General features: G+C 41.0%; 1 protein-coding gene across 2 annotated transcripts in view; it reads left to right on the plus strand.

Moving 5' to 3' along the window:
• Positions 1-23011, plus strand: part of SRPX (sushi repeat containing protein X-linked) — a 48040-nt gene that overhangs the window by 22996 nt on the left and 2033 nt on the right. Inside the window, exons 2-9 of one of the 2 annotated variants that reach the window (XM_040582446.1) lie at positions 4851-4910; positions 10073-10264; positions 10875-11051; positions 17223-17349; positions 19345-19466; positions 20144-20323; positions 20777-20910; positions 22171-22292. In XM_040582446.1, the coding sequence (XP_040438380.1) occupies positions 4851-4910; positions 10073-10264; positions 10875-11051; positions 17223-17349; positions 19345-19466; positions 20144-20323; positions 20777-20910; positions 22171-22292 (1114 nt within the window). The remainder of the gene's footprint in view (positions 1-4850; positions 4911-10072; positions 10265-10874; positions 11052-17222; positions 17350-19344; positions 19467-20143; positions 20324-20776; positions 20911-22170; positions 22293-23011) is intronic. The other variant, XM_040582447.1, reaches the window with a different exon arrangement.

Raw genomic sequence — 23011 nt, forward strand, 5'->3', positions numbered from 1 at the left:
TGATGAAGATCTTACAGTGAATAACTCCACAAAGGTTTACATGCGATCATAGGCTTTGATGTTGTGTTTCTCACTTACTGGTGCTTTGGTTTTCCTTTTCACTTTTTTTTTTTTTAAAGAAACCTTTAAGTCTTCTACTGGTATTGATTTATCTTTTGTGCATTTTTATTGCCTTGCTGCTGTTTGTCACAATCAAATGATCCAGTGAGAAAATACCTGGTTTCAGGATCAAGATGGTGTGGTTTTATTGTTGTTTGTAGGATCAAGATGCCTAAGCAATTATTGATAGCTCTTCCAGCTCTGGAGACCTTTGAGGTGGTAAGGCAGAATGGAAAGATTGTTTTTCATTTAAAGGTTAATGCCATGTAATATCTGAAAGGTTTTATTGTGGAGGTTACCTACCCATTAGAGAGGTTTTGCCTGCCACAGCCTGAATTGGTGTGCCTGACAAGTGTGGTGAAGTTTGGGATCTTGTTGTCTGGAATAGTGTATTTCTGTCTGCTTAGTCATCTGCGGTGCACAAAGAGTAATGTACTTAAGAAAGTCAGGGTTTGAGCATAACTGAGGGACAGCAGAAGTCCTCTTAAAACTTCCTCTGCAATCTGATGGCATCTTTCTTCCTTCCCCGGCTCAGCAAATACCAACAAATTGATTGTCGCTTTTGTGTAGCAATCAAAGTACTCTCCTCCCAAAGCTTTTGCAGACATTAGCAAAAAGACAAAGGGAAGGACGATCAGATCCTAGAAATATAGGAAGTATCTTGCTCAACGCCTGGTTGGCTGTGTGTATTTAATTTACCTATCTTGTATTGTGTGCAAATGTGAATGTGTCACGGTAATCTGTGCTCATTCGTGAATGCAGCTATATGCTCTGCTTGCTTCTCTTTCTTCAGCTGACCAAGGCCCCTGGCCAGGACAGCAAATGCTGGGCTGTAAGTGTGGAAATGGAGCCATCTTGAGAAACCAAGAATAGCAGTCTCCACTGAGTGTAGATTGTGGTACTAAAGCAGCGGAGTACTTCATCAGCTGCTTGATGTTGAATGTAAACATCTGTGATCAATTTTGAGTGGGTTTAGGGTTAAACGAGTAGTCTCCTTGAGGCTGGTGAGACCACTTAAGGAGATACTTGTGTTTTGCTGAATGAGATTTGGCCTGAAGGCTGGCATCAAGACACTTGGAGTGAATTTGGCAACCATAAAACACAGGCAAAACTGATCCTGAAATGGTCTAATTTGGGTTTTGCACAAATAAGTAACTGTTGTGTGTCTCAATGTCCCATTGGCTTGCTGGTTTGAACACTAAATGTGTTCTCTTAGTAATGAATTCTTCTTGTATGAGGATTTTTACCTTGTCAGAAGGCTTACTGTCATAGCTCCTCCTGCCCTGCCTGGCAGTCATATCCCAGGATTTATTCATTTGGCACAGACTTCTGGGTTTGTGGTGATAGACGCTGCCTATGTGTTTTCTACTATGTTGTGTGAAGTTGCATTAAAACTATGCTCTAATAAAAGGTATGTAAAGAGAAAGCTTTCCTATGCACCCCCCCCCTTATAAAAATGTGGTGATTATTTTGTGAATTAAGAAATCTTTTTTCCTAACATAAAGAAAATTGTCTAAGTCCATAAATTAATCTCGTAATAGATCAATCTTAAAATGGAAGTGTTATTTCATGTATTTGGCTTGTCATCTGCTACAACAAAATCCACAGCTGGTCTTTGCAGCAACCTGGTGTACCCTGAACCATGATGCAGGACATCTGTAAAGCAGCTTGTTGTTCTTGTCATTCTTCCTCAAATACCCAGTTTTTATACTGTGGTAATTTTAGCACTTTGAAGGCAGAACAATGCTTTGTCCTTATGTGGCTCGGTAGCTAATTTTGAATGTTTGTGAAGCAGAAATACTTGCTTTGTGGCCAAGAAGATGAAGATGAAACGGCAGATTGCTCAGGGTCGCTTATGGGGTGGCAGCAGTGGGGCATGAGGTGCCAGGTCAGGCCTCGTGGCTGCCGGGACAGCCTTGCTGCCACGTCAGGTGTGGTAAGGGCAGGTTTGTCAGAGCAGGGGCTGGGGGGTCAGCATGGAGAGAGAAAGGGAGGAGTAGCAGGGACAGGTGTGCCTGGAGACGGGAGAAAATCCAGCACCGCTGGGTGAGGCAGTGCCCAGGGCAGTGCATGGCCGTGTGGTGCATCCTCCCAGAGCCAGCCCATCTCTTCAGGGACAGCCCTCTGGACGAGGCTGGTTCTCCGTGGTGTGGCCCTGGGCTGGCGGACGCTGCCCAGGCGGCCCGTGGTGCCCCCGGCTTGCGAAGGCCCTGCCAGCCCCGCTGGGGCCCGGCGTCAGCCAGTGGGCTGTCCGTGAGGAGCGAGATCCTGCCAGGGTTGGCATGACAAAGATCTTTCCCGTGGTTCCCCAAGCTGGACCTGTTGTGGTTATTAATGTAATGTATTAATGTAATCTAAAGTAATGAAACATTGCTTATTAGGAAGGAAACCTGACTCGCTTCTCATTTTGAGCTAGAAAATGAGCTGGAAATGGGAGATGGCAAACTCCCATAAGCAGAGCCTCATTTCAGGGCAAGAGTAGTGAACAACTCTTGAAGGCCAATTTTTGTTAGCAGACTTTCAAAGGAGCTCATTATTTCTTGTCTAAGGAAAGGTAAGTATGGAAGAGCGCACGTAGCTCTAACATTTACCGATTTTAAGTGCTAAAGTCGCTGCATGCTAAAATTTGGTCAATTAAGAGTGGTAACACCAAGATAACAGTTTTATAACCCTCAGACTAAGTAATTACCTAAGAGTATCCCAATTTCTGACAGAATAATTGATGCTTAGAGAGGTGCTTATTTACATATCAAGGTCTTCATGAAGCCCTCAGGGATCACAGCTTGCTCTTTACGTTATACAGTCAGACTTCAACAAAGCTTAACATTTTTATGTTGAGAAGTTTCTCAGATGTCAGTGTTTAGGCATCAAAAGTTCAACCACAGCAATAAATACAAAAAATCCAGAGAAGTGGCTCCTAAGCGATAGGAAGCCTGTGCTATATATAAAGCCCTTGCTTTCATGGGAGAAACTGTGTGCAAGTTTGCTTCATCAGGTCCCAGCTCGCAGCCTTCTGAAAATTAGTGAAAGGATTCTCAGTGATAACAACAAGCTTTGATCTAGGCCCAAGGTGAATTATGAGTTTTTTGCTACTTTTATGGTATGTGTGAACACAACTCTCTTGATTTTTCACATGCAGTCACCTAAATGGTTCACAGAGCTGCAGGACTGGTGCAAGATTTTGGTCTGACGTGAAGCACATGTATCTGCCACTTCCCTGTGGTTCCCAGAAGGAGCCACTGAGTACTGCGGGCTGGTTGTGGGTCCTGGCGCTAACGCCTGATGCACAAGTAATGCAGCAAAAAGAGTGATGGGAGGTGCAGAGTGTCATCTTTAGACAGTCTGAACGCTTGCAAGCAGTGCTGCGGCTGGTGCTGTGGAAAGGCACTGCCCTTCTGTAGGTAGACCCTATGTGCTAAATCTACTCCCGTGGAGCAGCTGTAGGTATGTGGGCTGGCCTTCTGGGTATTCCTGAGGCTGGTAGATTAAGAAGTAGAGTTTCACTGGTTTCTGGGCGGTTTATTTTGGATTTTATAAGAAGTGGAATCTGCTGACAGATGGTGACAGTTATGCTGGGGAGGCAAATGTTGTTTGGGTAGCTCTTTTATCCTTATGCTAAGTCATCCTAGCCATTAACATCTCTTTGTTTTGATTTCTGCAGAAAAACTGTGTGCTTTGCACATGAAATGAGTAGCTTATTGAGGTGTCTAAATTATCTAATTTAGCATAACTTTAAGCTGCAGCTTGTAGAGAACATGGTCTCAGACCTCAACAAATAGTGATGAAGTATCCCCATAGCTGTAATTCAAGATACCATGTGTAAGAAGCTCCTGTAGCATCGTGCTGAGCCTCTTTATTACCTGCCTATTGCATGCAAGGTTTTGAGAAAGGTTTCTCGGAGGGGAGATTTGTATGAGCCCTTCTTCTTGGAGAGGACTTATCTAGAATTGAGACTAGACTTTATGCTCTGAAGCTGCTGATTTTAAATAAATGTCACTTAAGGATATTATGAAGGCTGTCTTTCAGGCTGCCATATTTGTTGATGAATTACTTGAATGGTGGTGCTCCAAATGGTTTCTGCTTTTTATAAAGCAGTTTCTACCTTTATTTTAAGCTTTTAACTATTGGAACAGGTTTTTAAAAGTACAGAACTATATCGTGTCTTTATTTTGAACAACCCCAGAAGATGCTTGATACCGAACTGTGTTTTTGAGTTGAGTGTAACTTGTGTTTGCAGGTAATGTACCTCCATGTTTTGTTCTTGGTATGAAGATCATGCAGGCTGTAAAAGAGGACTGTACTTCAGTTATGCATATTTTACTGCTGCTGTTTGGCCTGATGGCTGTTAACAGCCACTGACACTATGGAACCACTTTATAGTGAAACTTTTGAAGTGCCCCTTCATCTGTACCTCCTCTGTTCTCTATGCTCAACAGATCATCTTCATGGTTGTTGGGCTTTCCATAACAGAGGAGGTGTGACTTGACATGTGCAACATGGCATGGCACAACATTGCTTCAGGAGCAGTGAGAGAGATTTACTATTATGCTTGATTATAAAAAAAAATTCCCCCTTCCAAATTCACTATAAACTGGCTCTGCTATGAATCTGAGCTTTAGAGAAGCCCGCGCTGATGGCATTGCATAGATTATTGCATCCTAATCTTGCATGTCTTTTCGCAAAGCTTTCTTTTATTCTTAATTTTTATTTCCTTTCTTGCTGCAGTTTTTTTTCTCTATTTTGTATTGTAGGATCGGGATATTCGCCCCTTGAAGATGACGAAGATGTGTATGCACGCAGTAGATATAAAGGTGAATGCTTTGCTTATGTGCTAAAGAGGATCAGCTGATTGCTGAGAGAAAGCTTCGTTCATTTTCTTCTAATGGATTATAAAATCTTGGTGATCCATGGGTTTTCTCATGGATTTTTAGATCAAGATTTACTTTCTACTTGGAAGTTAGACCAAGTACTGATCACCACTCTTTTATGCACCTGAGTAAGTAACTTTTGCACTGCCTTTGCTCTTGGAAGATCAGGTTGCTAAATCATGAAAATCTAGGAAGAGCTGCTCTTTCTTCTTCATACATCCTAAAATAACCATTAGTGATAAGCTGACTCAGAACCTGGGCCTGCTGATGGTAATGTGTAGAAGTACATGAAAGAGAACTTGATTTTCATGACTGTTTTTTTCCCCCCCCCCATAAAACCATTCGCATTTCAGGTTCACCTCCTACCTGAAATGCCAAGTGAAGTGTGTTTATCAAATGAACATGTGCATTCCAAAAACTAATTATGTAGCTGGATGAATGAGTGAATGGACTGACATGTTTATAAAGCAAATTCAGGTTTTCTTCCCTATTCTAGAAGATTCTGCCATTCAGCAAGACTAAGAAGGTTTTTGCCACTACCAGTAAATCTTCCATTTACTATGTCCGTTTTCTTAAAAAGTCTGCTTCTCTCTCAGTACCCTTTTCCTCTGCCAGAATCCCTCAGAAGCCTAGCTGGTAAAGAAACTCAGCATTTAATTTGTCAATATTTAATTGATAACTGCATTTCTTTTTAGTAAACTAATCTGTGGATGTGCTAGAATTGTAATCATTTGATTACTTGAAAATACTGGGCATTGGTGTCTTGTACATTATTGATTCTCTGCAAAGAATCAATGGGCCTTATAAGAGGTAAGTCATAAAGTAATTCAGACATTTATGAACAACAAAAAGGAAAGCACAGATGTTATGGCTATGTTGCTGTTTTCATAAATGTCTTACGTTCCTCCCAGTAAAATACTTCAGTATAAAATTTTGCTTTGAAACACATGCAGAAATATTTCTCTAAAATTTTATTTAGGTAAACTAATTTTTCTTTGCTTTTTAACATGTAATGCTCCGCAGACACATAGAAAAAGAATTCCAGAGATCATGAAGGTAAATCAATGCCAATTCATGCCAGGGCAGGCAAGTAGTTAAAATGTGGATTCTGTATAAATTCCTTTTATATGGTGATCCAAAATGGATTATACTCTTGTCAGCCAAAATGTCACCAGGTTAAGTGAAACATAATGACTCATTCATGCAGATATTAAAAACTGCCCTGAGTTTGGAAGCGCTACTGCCAAATGTTGAGGATCAGACAATGTGAATCTAGGAGTATGGAGTAGAAAAGGCTACTCTTCATTAGCATACTTATTTAAGTTGGTATTGGAGGGAAGGGGATGGGGAAAGACAAAGCAAGGAAAAATGGGCTGAGTGGCTACATTCAGAGCTTCTCCTTATATGTGCAGTCTAGCATTTTGGGTATGGCCCATTGCTCAGCAAATAAAACTTTCCAGTAACAAGTAACTAAATGAATTTTCTTAACTGATGTTAACATATGTAAGCAGCATTGGTTTTTTCTTTGCACACATACTTATTAAACCGTGCATGCAAGCACACAAATTTGTCCTCTTTGGCATCTGCAAACAAACAAAACGTTGCAGTTTATTGGGGGGGGGGGGGGGGGGGGAGCAGGGCGGCCAGGCAGGGGGAGACAGCCTCCTACCAGACCCTTTTGTCTTTATCTGGGTGTTTTTCAACTTGCTCAGCTTTTCAGAGAAAAGAGACTTCTGTGCCCACAGCATTTCTAAAGGATTTTTTCCCTTCCTCCCTGGTGAACCCTCAGCTCAGTTGGCTGATGTACCAGCAAGCAACAGCACAGCTGGTCACTTTGCATGCTGCTTGTGAAGGAAATGTTCAGCTGAGGCTGGTGTTTGAACAGGACTGAGGAGCTGGGGGAAACAATGCTCTAGAAAGTGCTTTCCTTCCTGCCACTTGGCGTGGCTGTCTCAGATCGTATTTGGTGAGGCAGGGCTTCCCAAATACAGCAGTTCTTGTGTTCATCACAGCTCTAGTGCCACTGCTCTGATAATCCTAAATTTTAACATGTTTTATTAAATATTGTTGTGATCAAACGGTAGCCCTAGCTATAGAGGCAACATTGTGGCTTCAACCATTTTTGCTTTCTGCCTGTCTTCCAGTGGTTTCAAACACAGGATTGAGTAATGCAGGTTGTTATATTGCTGAGGAATAGCGCAGACTTTCTATTAAACAGGAAAGCAGTACATAGGTCCTGGTACCTAAAAATTCAAATTTCAGGTAAGTGAACCGAGCCCAGTACAAATGGTGAAGCTCCAGAAGAGGTGCCTGGGAAACCTGTATTTTCATTCTTATTCCCCAAGTCTTCAGGATCATGGCTGACTGATCTTGTCTTTGAGGCAGGGAACAGCCTATGTGACCTCTCGGGGCCCCACCCCACCCTAATATTCCATAAATACTCCATGTAGCTGCTTAGCCTTTGAAAACCAGTATGTGCCTTCACTTAAACTTTGATCTAAAACTCTCTTGTGTTGTTTGATATGCTTTCAGACACATAAGCTTTTCAAGTTAGCTGGTTTTTTTTCACTGATATCAATTGGTCTAAACCCAGCTATTTGCCCCCTTATAAACCCTGCCTCACCCACTTTCTTCTAATCACGTTCAGTTCTACAGTAAGCATAATAATGGTTTAGATCAAACAGATGTTCCTCCTAAGCTCTTCAAGTACATGCATCCAAAAGCATGTCTGTTTTTGTTTTTCTTTCTGACAGTATCCTTTAGTCCAGTAAAAGATGTATTACCCCTCCCTAGGAGCCTTGCTTTGTTTCTCTCTGTAGACCACCGTAGCTGTAACAACACATTTTCCATTTGTGCATTAAACTGCATTTGTTAGCATTTATTTTAAATGTTATAAACGGTTTTTACATGTATTGGAGAAATACAAAAATAAGCATGTCACAGTACAATATGACTGCTTCAGAAAAGGACTAGTTTAGAGGAACATACTTTTGGTCTAGTCAAAAGCTTGACAGTTAGTCTCTGATTTTAGTCCTCAGATGCTATTTTTGCTGATTCAGGACCAGCACAGCAAAATGTAGGTGGAAAATGTAGTTTCCATTGGGAAAGTGTAAATATGTCCTAGAGACATTGTATGCTGAATGTAAATATCTCATATATGAGAAATAGGCCATATTGATCTTTATTTATGTGTGAAGCTGGTCCAAATTGTGTAGAAAAATGCACATCGTAACTACAGCTATTAAGAGCTAGAAGTGAACATCTGCCAGAGATGATCTAGAAATTATTTTTAAATCTCTCCTGTGATTTTGTAAGGATGAAGGCTAAAAGTTTTGTTTTGTTTGAGTTTTTGTTTTGTTTTGTTTGAGGTTTTTTTGTCTTCCTTGCAAACTTCAAAAGCTTTGTCATGTGCCTCCTGCATGTCACACAATTTCAGGACCTGTCATCTTTCTCTTTTTGCCTTGCAATCCCTCCCTCCCTCTTGCCATGTCCTTTTCAAATCTTGGAGCTGAAAATGGGCAGGCTTAGTCACTCCTTGTGTAGGAAACTCCTCCTGAAAAGCTGCCGGCTGCAGAAAAAGCATGATTTTCTTGGTGCACCGTGTTGTCAAAGCTAAATAAAGATTTTGAAGCTTTGGCTGGGAAGGGGAAGTCTCTGTTTGATACAGCAGCCATCAGTATCACAGTACGGTGTTAAATCCTCACAAGCAGACAGTACCCATACCCTGAGTATTTCCAAGTGTAGCCCTAACTTATTATTAAAGTTTCAGGTTTACGTGCATGTTTCCCTTTTTCCTATGAGTTTGGTAGGAGCATTAGCCATGAGAAGTCCCAGCCAAATTCCAGTTTTCCTCCAACTCGGCAGATCCATCTATGTCATTGTCCTGCATCCAGGGAAAACTAGAAGGTGGTTCTTGTATGCCAGGCTACATTTCCATGATACTTCTTTTGAGGTGAAGAATATCACATATGAAGTCCAGACCTTTTAGAACATTTAGAACTGAATTTAAGTTTCTGCAGCTTGAGTTCCCTTTTCTGAATGTGAGCTAAGCATGTAGTATGCTTGTGAATGAACATGAACACACTCCAAAGGATTTGACAGTAGGAGGTGTAGGGGTTTGTGCTGTCAAATGTATGCATTGTGCCTGAATGCTTGTTGCCCTAGGAAGCTACAAATTACTACCAGAAAGAGAGAAAGAAGAACAGATTTTTTTTGAAAGCTCTTCGCTTAGTCTGTTGGATTGCATACTTGCCTTCAGATTTCATCATGGCAATGGTATCGTGTTCATTTGCTGGTAGAAGTTATATTGTGTTGGCAGTATAAAGAGTATTTGAGTGTTTCAGTGTGGCACTTTGGAACTGCTGAGAACAGCGAGGGAGCTGCCATTCTTGCACACTTCACAAATTTCAGTTCAAGCTTAACCCTGGGTGCTAACTTGGAAAGTAACTTTGCAAAATTGGAGCTGTACTTAAATTCTGAACGGTTGTTCTGACAGGTGTTCAAGACAAGCTTGATGTATTGGCAATATGATTTATTTAAGTTGCATCCCTTCTAAACTGTGCGAGAGCTTGAACTATCAAAGACTTCAGCCAAGGCAATGTCCTTTACTGCACAAATTATTACAGAAGATTTTTTTTTTGAATGGGCAGTAAGAGCTAAAAGTTCTAAAGATGACAACTACAGCTAGACCAAAGGTGTTCCTAATGCAACCTTTTGTTACCAGAGGGAAGTTAAATGTATCCATGTAAAAACAAGAGGGGAAAAAAGGTCTGGTTGTCATCAAACTGTCCACATGGTGGCACACTTATTCCACGGACAAAAAAACACAGCCCCCCACACACACCCCCACCCCTGGATTTAACGGCTACAGTCTTTAATATTTGTAATAACAAAGGTCTGCCAGTCTTTGAAGGGCTGACCTTCTGATGTATAAGACTTAGTGCAACTTGCTGCAGTGTTACTTCTCCACTTTGAGGACTGGTGGTTTTTAAATAACACTTTTCCATTTCTTCTCTCTGACCTTGAATAAAGTAAGTGATTTTATATTCCTGTCTGACCTTTTACATTTTGCAAAGTACTATGTGTGGTTTTTTGTTCTGTGCCAGAAACACCGTGGTGCTCCCCCATTAAAGTGAAACATGGTTATGCAAACTGCAGGACACCTCAAGGGGAATATTACAAGAATGTATTGGGAACAAGGTGTGATATTCGCTGTCAAAAAGGCTACGAACTGCATGGCCCTCAGCAGCTAATTTGTCAGTCAAACAAACGCTGGTCTGGGAAAGTGCTGTGCAAACGTAAGTAGCTATGAAATATGTGTGTGCAGCTTGCACCGCAGGTTCAGCAGACAATAAACTCTTACTTGCCTTTGAAACAGTGATCTTTAGATTGTTATTGGTATTTTAGACATTGACAATGTACTTGGATATGTAGATTGGCTTATGGTTGAGAATCTTACCGTGGTGCATAGCATGATAAGTATCATGAGTGGTACGAATACTCCTGGCCGATAGGGAATGTTTTATGACTGGGATTTTAATTTGTGGGAATAGTTTTATGACAGTCATAAAGCTGCTTTGGAGTATTGTCCATCTTGGATTTTATAAGTTGATGCAATTTGTATCAGGAGTCTAAATGGGCTCTTGCAGTAAAACCTTTTCTGAGAACAGACAAATAGGTACTCGTGATCTTTTTCTAATACAAATATTGTGTTAGACCACTGATGTGTATGTAAAGTTAAATTTGAAATGCGGCTAATAAGAATCCCATGAAAAAACTCACGTGGAACGTGACTTTCTCCCACTTGTCATTTGCTAGCTGTGCCTTTATTTCTGTGTAATACTCCATACTCACTTTACTCTAAAGGTGGGATAGCAGGTTTCCAGAAGTCTTTGTTTTCTGTTCCAGAAAAGCGCTGCCCCACCCTGTCCATGCCGACCAACGGGGGCTTCAAGTGTTTAGATGGTGCCTACTTTGGCTCAAGGTGTGAGTACTACTGTTCACCAGGATACCAGCTGAAAGGTGACCGTATAGTAACGTGCATGGACAACAAAGTTTGGAGTGGCCGACCAGCATCCTGCGTTGGTAAGTGGGATGGTTGGTCTGCATCCCAGAAAGTGTACATCTTGAGTTACCTGCTGGTGCCCAAGTCCTCCAAGTAAATTGCAAATTGCTTATGTTTTTTTAATTCAGTTCCTGGGCAGAAAAAGCAACTGTCCCTTTTGAGGAAGCAGAGAACCATTTTCCAGGGGATACAGAGCATTCTCTGTCAGTTAGTACTTTCATTCCCAAGTAACCATCTTCCTTACACACAGGCTATCAGCTCCAAGCATTATCACTTTAATAAAGATGAGGCTGGTGTAAATGGCCAGTGCTTTACAATGCTTATAACAGCCTTCACTGATCTCCTGGGTGACTGGCTGGTAGTCTGTAATTACTGTGCTGCTTGCCTAGCATGTTCTCTATGCTGGAGTCTGTCCTGCTCTCTGCAGCTTACTGAGTTGCAGGTTTGGAACTAAACTCTTTGTCTGACTTGTTGCTTTTCTTTCTTGAGATCATGGTCTCCAAATATATCCATGGAATATGAATGGATTGTAGTTACCAGCATGGTTGCAGTAAGCCTAAACTAAATTTCAGCCTAATTCACATTAGTTATGTGAGCAATATTCATTACATAGTCAGCGGTTTCCTGGGAACCTCAGCTGGAATAACTGTTTTTATATACATAAATCAAAAGAGAGATAAACAAATATTGAGATTCAGCTTTCCTACTAATGAGATTTCAGCAGATAGTGAAGTCTCAGCTGCTACTCTTGTTTCTGGGAAGTCTCTGATAAAAGCTTCAGCAGCCACCCACAAAGAAGTGTATTTTTTTGCCATCTGAATTGGCTACCGTGTGGGTGGTGGAGTATTTATGCTCAGTGTTTTCTGTGTACAATAACTTGGTTTTCCTCAGAATGCCTGTGGCTCAGTCTAAGTTAGCAAATGGCTTTGGAGTCGCTCCACTGTGGCCTGACGTTCGTAGAATTTTGTTCAGGTTTCCTGTTACTCGATGTTGTACAAATGTAGAAGTGAGCCTGCTGCTTTGATCAAGATTGTTTATGGTGTCTCTTGTTTTTATTTACAAAAAACAAAAAAAGCCTTCTCCTTCTCAGTGGTGTGGGCAGAGGAAGAAAAACAAACCCTTTTAAGTTTGGGAATGATAAAATGTTGTACTCTGTATTTCCTGGCACTTTCAGAACCTCATCTGTTTGCAGTAATGAGATGTTTATTACAGAGGATGCTGTCTGGCAGAGTAGAGTAAGCAAGTATTTCTTCAGCAAAAAAAGAGGCTAAATTAGCACTAACGTTTCTTTTTGGGACCAGAAATGCAGGATAGTTGTTACGCAGGTTATTGCAAGTCCCAAGTAACCCGGTAAAAGTAATACTATTATTTCAGTTCTGGTAGTACTACATAGTATGGAGAAGACCCCTTCAAACCTTGTGTGCACACAGTTCCTGTGCGCAAATAGTGAATTGTGCAGTTAGCAAACTGTTTAATAATGTGTGCTGGTATCTTTTGACCTTTTGATAGGTAGGATTTTATTTTTTTTTTTGGCAAGACACGACTCTAAAAGTATGATGCAGTTTGCAGTTGAACACATATCCCTTACCTGTAATTCAGTAGTTACAGAAACTTCATCAGTGAACTGCAGCCTACAAAAGCTTACCAGTGGCCAGGAGAGAACTGGCTGAACAGCTCGCTTTCAGCTGAAAAGTAAAATTAAGGTGAGGGGAGCAATGAAATGCAGGTGAAGAGACTGGTTTATTTCTTACCTTAGCATATAAGCCATTAGTTGCACTGTGCTCAGCTTTTATCATTGGCCATAGTGCTGTATGGTGTATGCTTGGAGGGATGTTACATGTGATCATAGACGTGGGCTGGTAAAGTTCATGTCATTGCCAATAGGTGGGGAAGTGTCCTGAGGACACAACAGCTATTTGGCATCAAGTATGGCAAAAATACTACAGACCCGAATTTATAATCCTCTTGAAAACAAGGGGATTTCCTCTACCCTTTTGTACTGCAGTTGCACGGCTTGGCATTTTTGCACAAAACTGTGTGGGGTTTGCGGTGCAGTAGCAAAGATCCATGTAAAGAACGGCATAAGGCTGACATCATTGCTGAAACAGGTATTCATTAAAAGGGGGGAGAAAAAGATATTTTTAAAAAGAAAATTAGGTATGTTTTAGCAGTTGCTTACAGAAGCCCTTACAGTGAGTATTCCATCCTAACAAAGCAGACCGTCTTGTTCCCTGTCCCCCTGCTGTAAGAGGAAAGATATCCTTCATGTTGCCGAAATAACTTTGATTAAAAAAGATCAATGTACAGCTGCTTTTGGTTATCAGTTAGCTAAAAATGCCAGTGCTCACTTGAATAATGTTTCTATTATATCCTTAATGCACTGTAACATAGACTGAAATAAGTATTTTCCTCTAGAAGATTGAAAAATGTCACTGTCTTTTCTTCTATAAAGGTTTAATTTTCCTGCTGATTTAATAACAGAGGTTGTGGTAAACGGCTGTCACTGTGCTAAGTCATCGTCTTGTCACATCCTAAGTCTGTACCGATAGGCAGTTAACTAACAGCTTCCAACTGTGGATGTCTGAAATAAGCTTTGCACTCTGAGTCATTAATTATACAGGCCCTGATAATGGAACTTTGAAATACAGAGCAATTCTTTGTGGAGGGGATTGGGGAGTGCAGGACAATGTTTTTCATTCCCCCTTTTTATGATTTCCAGTCTCTGCATCTCTTTATGCTTTTGACACAGACTAATGTTTTGAATTAACTTCCAGCCATCATTTAATGTCATCAGAAATCGGTAATACCAGTGTATTAATGTAGCAGCAGACCATTTACTTGACCCATACAGCCTCTTAAATAAGCAAGCAGTGAGCATTCAGTACCATCCTTCTGTTTCTTTCCTCTTGTCGTCCCAAATTCACAAGCAAGTAAATGTAAACCGTAACAAATTATGAGAAGGGCAGTTAACAAGCTCTTTAAATTTTGTTGACATTGTTAATATGGCCACCCCCAGAAGTATGTTTAAGACATAAATAAAGAAATCTAAAACCTAATTGAAAACTTCATGGTTTTCACCACAAAGTTCAAAAGGCTGCTTTAAAATTCAGTATTCCGCTGCTGACCTCCAGATGCCATGTCTGTAGTGCTGCTTCCCCACATGGCGCCAGAGTACCAGTTGCTGCTGCCAAGTAGCCAAGAAAAGCAACAGCTTTCAAGAATGTGGCTGAATGGTGCCACATTTTTTATGAAAACTCAAATTCTCTGCCTATGATTTTAACCTCATGGGCAAGATCCACCTGTTTAATACATAACCCAGCTAAACAGCTTAAATAAATGCGCTTGGCTTTTCAGCAGTGACACTAGTAAAAGCATAAGATGAGCTGTATGGGGTCAGATAACCTTGCATCGTGTCCTGGCTCCAACTCTGGCTAGGAATACTTATTAAGCAAGAGAGTCTGACAATCTGGTGCTTCCAGGATGGCTTTTCTCTCTGATAAAACCTCCCCAGCAGTCGTGAGTTCCTCTGTTGGGGTTTGTTTTGGAACCAGTTTAATTTTCTGACCTGCAGGTTGGGCATCTTGCTCACATCATCCATTTTGTTGAAGGTTTTTTGCAGGGTTGTTTCAGTTTTGTCACTTATGCATTTGCCTGTTCTCTGGTCACCTTCTTTGCATTTAAACGGGTTGGGTTGGTTTTAGACCAGTCTTCCTTCTGCAAGCTGTGGCCAAGGTGCTTAACGTGCTGTAGATTGGCTGCAACTTTGTACAAGGACATAAGGAAAAGACCTGAGCATTCTTTGTTTTAAGGCATCCCAGTGGCCACTGCAGTTAAAGAGCCTCTTTGGTAGACAGCTGCTTTCTCTTGGTCTGTTTCAAAGCAGAGTTATTCTGGTAGGGTTCATTTAGTGCCTATTGAATGCTAAGAGGCAGCTGAAATGACCAAAGAAAATATCTTTTCCAGGAATTTTTAAATCCAGCTAAAAAGGCTGCCTGACCCCCGGGTGCTTGGTGAGTTGGTTCCCACAGTAACTGTATTGTTTGTCTTTACAATGTGGAAGTCCAAGCTGGTTCATGCCAACCAGTCTTCTCTGTACTAAATAGTGTAATTAGCTTTCCGTTTAATTAAATGCTTAAAACACTGGGTCCTTAAATGTTGTTCTGTCTTTTATTCCAGCATCATTTATTTAATGTATACTGTCCATAGCACAGCGGTGAGCTGTCGCCACAGTAAACTAACTAGAGCCAGAAGCAGCCTTGGTGAGACTGGGTTATTGACTGGGTTATTTCTTACCTTAATTCAGCTACACTGGGGGGTTATTGAGAGCTATGTGGTTTTGTAGAGGAGGGCAGAGCTCTCACTGACTGCAGTGTGAGCAGATTTCCACACATAATGGGAAGGTACTCTAAAAATGATGGAGTGAATAAGAGATGTGAGAAAAGGAGACAAAGTGCTACCTACAGCCAGAGTACTTGAAAATCCTGCTCATTTGCATACTGTAGCAGATGAAGGAAGGAGGAGTGAATGAATTTACAAAATGAAACAGTTGAAGAATCCATAAAGAAGTAGTGAAGGGTGTTCCTGTAAAGTACAAGAAGCTTCAAAAGCTGTTTAGCAGATTCAGTTGTTCATTTGTGATTGCTCCACTCCCTGTAGTGGGAACCCACTCTTGCTAGCTTCACCTTCCAGTAGGATCTACAAAGAAATCAACAGTATAGGAGGAAGGAGATACATTTTCATTGTTTAATTACCAAAAAAAATCCCACAAAAAATAGCTTTTGTAGAAGGTAATTTGCAGTATTCATGATGTTTTCTGAGCAACTTCAGTACGACGTTTACTTGCCTGTGTCTCCCTGACTCCTTCATGCGCAAAATTAAGACATGAGCTCTTCCTATGGAAATGCCTCACAAAGCTGCAGGGGTTGGGTTGGAGGAAAGCTCTACAGAAGAAACAGAGAGAAGCTAGTTTTCGAGGATCCAAAGTTCTTGGAATCCTGTCAAAAGTTTGAAGGGGCGGGGCTGCACTTGCCCTAGTTAAACTTGTAGAATATGAGGGTCTATGAAATCGTTTCATATATTTGATGCTTTATAAAGACCTAAATGGTTTTTCATTGGGTGTTTTTTTTTTTTTTTATTTTTCAAAGCAAGCCAGATTGTGCTTTATATCTACCCTGCAAATGAAAAGACAAGGCCTGCCATCCTTGAAATCTAAGCAGTGTTTTAGGGATTGCTTTCTATTTGCAGGTAAAAAGCAGTCCTGTCTCTGTTCATTTTTAAAGCCGGTATGTGACTCCATGGATTTAGTCCTCATTTTAGACATAACCCAAGACATGGTCAAAAACCTGAGACTAAGCTATTAAACGTAGGTTTTTCAATTAATGATTGTGATTGTATTTGGTTGGCCCACACATTTTTGTTATGCTGGCAGGATTGGCAATGAACATGGCTGAAGACAAGTAGCTGTGCATCACCTTTATCATCCATCAGGGTCTTTTATCATTCCTACTGTTCCTTTACTCCTGAGTAATAATCACAGTGTTCTGGTGGCAGTTAAACCAGCTTTCCAAATATACTGGTCTACTTTTTGTTTTGTGTTACCTGTAAGGCATTATTATAAGAATTATCCAAAAAAAATCAAATGCAGCAGCAATTCTCTGCAAAGTGACAATTGTGTCAGTCTTCTGTTGTTTCTCTTTTTGCCATTATTGCAGGAAAAATAACCAGTGTGCAAAGTTAGCATGCAGAGAGAGATTTATGTTCAGTATACTTTTAAAATGTTCTTAATCACAGTATCTACCACACAGGTGAACAAAGAAAGGAAGAGCAGATAAATAGAACATCCAGGCTCCTGGGGTACATCTTGGGCAGCCCTCCTTAGAGCTTAGGGTTAAATATATGTCCATTTGTTGACATTGCTTTTTAACTGGGGACTACTATGTAAAGAAATTTACAATAAATACTTTTCATTAACTTTTTACATTGCAAGGCGTTGATCATTGTCATCTCTTACTCTTCTTACAAAAAGGTGAGAAGCACAGGCTCCACATGCCTTGGCTGGGATGGCTCCAGTGTTGAGGAGGCCAGCTGAAGGTGGTCCTGGGTTAGGCTGACAACAGGGCAAGAGCTGTGAAGAAAATGCATAGCTGTAACAGATGCACCGGTGCCCATTTCTGTGACATTTATTTCAACAGATACTGAACCTCCAAGAATCCAGTGCCCGAGCGTGAAGGAGAAAACTGCGGAGCCCAATAAGTTGACAGCCAGAGTGTTCTGGGACACCCCAGAGGGACGGGACACTGCTGACGGGATTCTGACAGAGTAGGTGCAAGTCCGTAGATGTTTGCATTTTTCTCCTTTTTATTCCCGGGGTTCTTGGTTAGCAGTTCAGCTGATGAGAAGGGCCAGGTACCCATTCCCCTTAATTCATCCAAGATGCTTATTTATAGCTGTCACATGTCACTGGCCTGTGAAGAATTGCATGTTTAACTGAAAAAGGAAAAGTTGACAATATGGGGGTGAACTATTCCAGAACTGGCTTCTACTGGAAGCATAGCAGATTGTTATGGTTATTTTAGAGCTGGTGGAATAAACAATAGTAATTTGACTGTGAAATTTTCCAGAGCTGCTTTGTGAGTCTCATAGTCAACAAGTTTTCTTACAGAAAGTTACCTTTTATACATAACAATGAAAAGAGAATAGTGCATTGGAGGTAGCAGCAGAGGCAATTTTGACTGTCTTAAAAAAAATCAAGGTGAATTGTGTCACAAAACAGTGTCTGCAATCATCTTTAGGCTTCTTCCTGAAGTAGCACTGGCTGCTGATGTCCCAGCATTCTGCAGTTACCTTTCAATACTTCTTGTTTGAATATTTGGTAGCTTTAAACATTGGATTCAAACTTAACTCTTCAAAATTTCCTTGTCAATTTTATGGTTTCACAGTCACGTCTTCCAGAAAAGCAAGGTGTACTTGTGATGTCACCACTGTTTCTGATTTTCCCATCTTTATCGTGCAGGATTTATAGCAATCTAGCTAGAGTATTGTAATGGTAAGGGTAAAGAAAATCTGCTGCTTTCAGTAAGCAAATTACATCTTCTAACAGCATATTAGTGGACTGGTTAAGCTTAAAATCTGAGAGTTGTAAGCCTATAGATGTTTACAGTTTTATGCAAATACAAAAAAGCTGTTGAAAGACACAGTGACACTGCCTTTTTATTGCTATAACTTAAATAATATCAGAAAGAATTCATTGCACAATTAAAAATATATTGCTGTTGCTATCTGATGTAATAGTTCCGTGACAGTTAACAGCATTAAAAAAATTAAGCCTGACAAAACCTGAAAAGCATCAGAACAAAGAAATCCCATAGTCTTTTTTGGTGAAGTGATATCTGGCAGACAAAAAAAAATGAGGAATATCCCACATAGACTTTGTCATATGGATAACTGTTCTCATCCCAAGAGGTTGAATCTGTGGAGCTTTTCCATAAATTACATCTCTAACTTTATAAAATCTTGCTAAACTGTGATATTTTATAGAACATGCAGTGCTGTCCTTAAATACACTGAGTCCTGCAGTGCCTTGAGTACGTAAGCTTTTGCATTACATGGAACACTGCTCAACCTTACTGCTTCAATAATGAGGAGAAGTTTAACATGTGTGTATTCTCCTGCCGCGTTTGCATGATAGGAACAAGTTCCAGGTGTTTTCTTCTTCTTCTGTGATTTCACTTCTGTGAATCACCACACCCTTCTGCTGTGGCAATAAATCTTGCTTTCTATTCCACTTCTGTACATGTGAACAGTTGCAAGTGACAATCATAGGAGCAGTACAGCCAGCCAGCCAGGGTACATCCCCACTGTAAGAGGCAGGAAATTTTTTTTACGCTGCCAGCTCTGGGTTACACTGCAGCCCTGACAGTGGATTGTTCACAATACAAAATGTGGGAAGATCAGTCTCTTTCCCATATGTAAGGAAAGGGAAGCTCGAGTTCCTTTGGGCATGGCGTGATGCTTGGCTACACTACTGGTTGTCTTATGGAAGCAAGCGGGCCCTGCCTGCTCTGCCTCCCTTGTCTCTCAGCAAGGTGAGACCCTTTTGTACAACTCTAAGGGTGGGCTGTTGGTAGCAAGTTTAAATACTCTGGCTGCTGCTTCCCAGCTTCTTCCTTTGCTTACTCTCAGCCCTCAGTCATGCAGTGCAGCCAGACAATCTTAGCATGCCACAAATGTCACTCTTCAGGCTTTTACAGCATTGCCAGGAGGAAAATACTGGTGACTTTATAAATGTCTGCCCTGTTTTATCTCCTGTTTTAGTGTTATTTTGAAAGGTTTGCCACCAGGGTCACATTTTCCAGAAGGCGACCACAAAATCCAGTATACTGTGTATGACAGAGCTGAAAACAAAGGCACTTGCAAATTTCTTGTTAAAGTCAGAGGTAAGAATGATGTTTTACCCTATAAATACAGTCACTGGTTTCCATCTGGCTTAGTAGGCGATTTGAGAAATATCCTTGTTTCTGTATTTGTCTCCATATGTATGTGTATGCAAACTGTATGTTGATGCTGAAAGGGAGAACGCCATCTTGCTCATGACCCTGCGGGCCAGGCTTGCAGAAGGACGGACAGCCTGCGCTCTGCACATCAGGGGAGAGCTGTATTGATCTGTCCTGCTTCCAGCTCCTCATCCTTTACCTCCTGCTGGCTTCTACCTGATCCTTAGCTTGTGAGCTGCTGAAACAAGTATGCAAAGGGTTTTTTTCAGCTGTGACTCACAGCTGTGAAGCAGAGCTGCCCTTTCACAAGTCCAGATCTTGAAGTCTGGAGTTGAATACACAGAGCTGAAACCTGTAGGTTTCAGCTTCAGCTTTTTTTTGTGCTCCATGACCTTTTGTCACCAGCATACAGCTATATATCTGTATCATTTTAGTTTACATATGAGTTAAGAGGAGGTTTTTTTGTTTGGTTGGGATTTTAAAATATATTAATAATATAGAAAACAAACAGAAAAATGTCTTCAATACTGGTATTCCGCTGGTCATGCTACCCTAGTAATAAACAGGATGATTCATGCCTTGTCTTTATTTTTTTTTTTTTTTGGCCTCTTGCTTAAAAGTCAGGCGCTGTGTGAAATTAAATGCCCCAGATAATGGATACATCAAGTGTTCAGGTGATGGAAATAACTATGGTGCTACGTGTGAGTTCTCCTGCATTGGTGGCTATGAGCTGCAAGGAAGCCCAGCTAGAGTATGCCAGTACAATTTGGGGTGGTCAGGAGTGGAGCCAACCTGTGCACGTAAGTGAGTATTTCACCACTTTACCAGAAGGGCTGCCAGAGCAATGGTTCTTGTGGCAATGAGAATTTGGGAATGGGGTGTGGGGTGGAATACAACTGTAAATTTTAATGCCCTAGAGGTAAGAAACTTAATCTCTGTCTCCTCTGCCAATTTGCACTTACAGCTGAAGCCTTTGCCACCTTTGGCTGCTCTTTCCTAGAATGGTGGTGGTACCTCACAACTGATAGGTGTTTTAGCTCAGAGCTCTCTCCAAAACTTCTCATTCTGGAGTCAGTCCATCTTGCAAGTCAGAACAGCTTAAGATAAAACTGTTGGCTTCAATGAGGCCAGTATTTCACCCATATCTTCTTTATTATTATTTCTTGTTCTTATGCTTCTTCTGTCTTAACAGTTTGTGCTTTTAGAAATAGATCTGTTTTCAGTATGCTCTATAACTTTTGCTTTAATTCTAGCCATGAATATTAATGTGAATGTGAGGACTGCAGCTGCACTTCTGGATCAGTTTTATGAGAAGCGGAGACTGCTAATTATTTCAACGCCTACCGCAGCCAACTTTTTCTACAGGATGCAGTTGGGAATGCTGCAGGTAAAACACATTTCAGGGGGGGTGCAACTATTATTTATCTATAAAGAAGGACACAAGAGGACAAACTTCACTGTTTGATATAAATCCACAAACTTCAGCTGTTATATTTCAGCCACGGAAGAACTTGGCTGAAGCAGTAACGGTGCTGGAGTAATCCAGAGGGGTCTGAGTTGAAACGTCTCCCCAGTCTCTAATTCAGTTCCATTCTGGACTGTGCTGCCTCTGACAGACCAGTTGCTGAATCCCAGGCAGTTCTGGCCCTTTTCCATCCTCCCCGTATTAATTTAATATTAACTTGTGCTCAATAATCATTCCCTAATGCAGCTCCTAATGAAGCTGAAAACCCCCCAAACCATCCAGCACTTCAGTGGTTGCAGTTCATGCAGGCTTACAGACTTGGTAACTACAGTGCAAGGAAATGTGAATAGCTTCAGAAATAACCAGTGCACCAGCAAAGAAAGGACCAGAGCCTCAGCATAGAAATCATCCAGAGTGCTGGAGCTATCTTTGTATTTTGTTCCAAAAAAAAGAAAACTTCTGGTAATTGTCCTTCTTATGTATTGTAAATGGGATGCTCTTGTTGGGTTCTTGCTAGACGTAGGGATGTATCTCAGAAATGTATCTGCGTCCTTAGGGAAAAGAGCCAGTCCTGTATTCTTTCACAGCAGTAAGTGCTTCTGCCTTGTTTCTTTTCTCACAACTGTAGCAAACTGCTGGCTTAAGTGACTGTTGTATTAAAAAAATAATATTTTTTTTCTTTCTCCCTATTAGATTAACTTGGCAAGAGAATTCAATATATTGATCAAAATGAAATAGTTTAAAATGCTGAATTTAATGGCTGTAGTACATTTCCCACCGCTTGACAGTGGTCAGACAAGTTGTCATGAAAGAAAACTTTCTGCAGTCAACTTCCATTTCACAGACCTTGTTTAGATTGCTAAATTAATTAGACTACTGGCACAGTGTTTAATGCCCTGGCATCATTTCATGTCATTACAAAGACAAGTTTATTTCTCCTAGGGTGGTCTCTGTGTGTTGTTTTTCTCAGGGTAGTTAATAATCTGTCATTTAATATCCCCTGGAGTCATGAAGCTCTAGTTCTTTGCAGAGAGAATTAGAGACTTTTCAAAGTATGCTCCCATTTTAGCTTAAACCATCTCACATAAAATTGGACTCTGTGAGCACTTGCTGCACGCTCAAAACAACCCCCTGTTCTCTCACTGATAATTAACACACCTCTTTCTTCTTTTAACCCTCCAGCCAGCACAGTGTGGTTTAGACCTCCGACATGTCACCGTAGTTGAATTGGTTGGTGTCTTCCCAGCACAGATAGGAAGAATAGGTGTAAAGCTGCTGCCCCCATCACTTGCCCTGCAACTCAGGTAAACTAAGCTCTCACTACTGGTGTGTTTGCACCTTAGCATGCATGATGTATTGCTTTTGATCCCCTGCATCTTAATCTCTAAACATACATATTCTACTCTAATGTACATAGCTAGACACTGGAAGGTAGATGTTGATGAGGAAGTTTTAGGATTAATTTGCTCTCTCCATGTAATAGGTACTGCAAATTTATGGGCATTTATTATTTATGAAATTAAGGCTGTGACCCATTTAAATGTTAAACAAGCTGAAGTATACATCATTCTTTCAAGTGCCATGTCTTCCTTGTCCCTCTGCTCAGAGTGAATTTCTGGATTCATGTGAACTCCCTGGCTATCACTTTGATCACATTATAGGTCTGTATTTTTTGGATGCTACCACTGAAAACACTTCAAGTATGTCCGCGTTTGTGCTGGAATTGGTCTAATGCAGTCATGACAGGCTGCAATCACTTAGCAAGGACAGCCTTGGAGCAGCCACCGGTGCAGCCCCAGATGGCAGTGGCAGCTCATCTCTGCAGTGCTGCTGGTGGTTGTGGCCAGGCCAGAAAGGGAAGCAATGGTTGCTCTTTGAAGTCCCACATGTAGAAATGATACGGGCAGTATTTCAAAGGGGAAATTACCTCAGCCTCCCTAGCTTGACTACAACATTCAGCAGTTTTACTGAGGTGCCTAAACTGTTCTGACTTGGTTGTAGACTGACAGGAGGTTGGTTTGCA

This window comes from Falco naumanni, chromosome 2 (assembly GCF_017639655.2).
Source record: "Falco naumanni isolate bFalNau1 chromosome 2, bFalNau1.pat, whole genome shotgun sequence".
Classification (NCBI taxonomy): Eukaryota; Metazoa; Chordata; class Aves; order Falconiformes; family Falconidae; genus Falco; species Falco naumanni.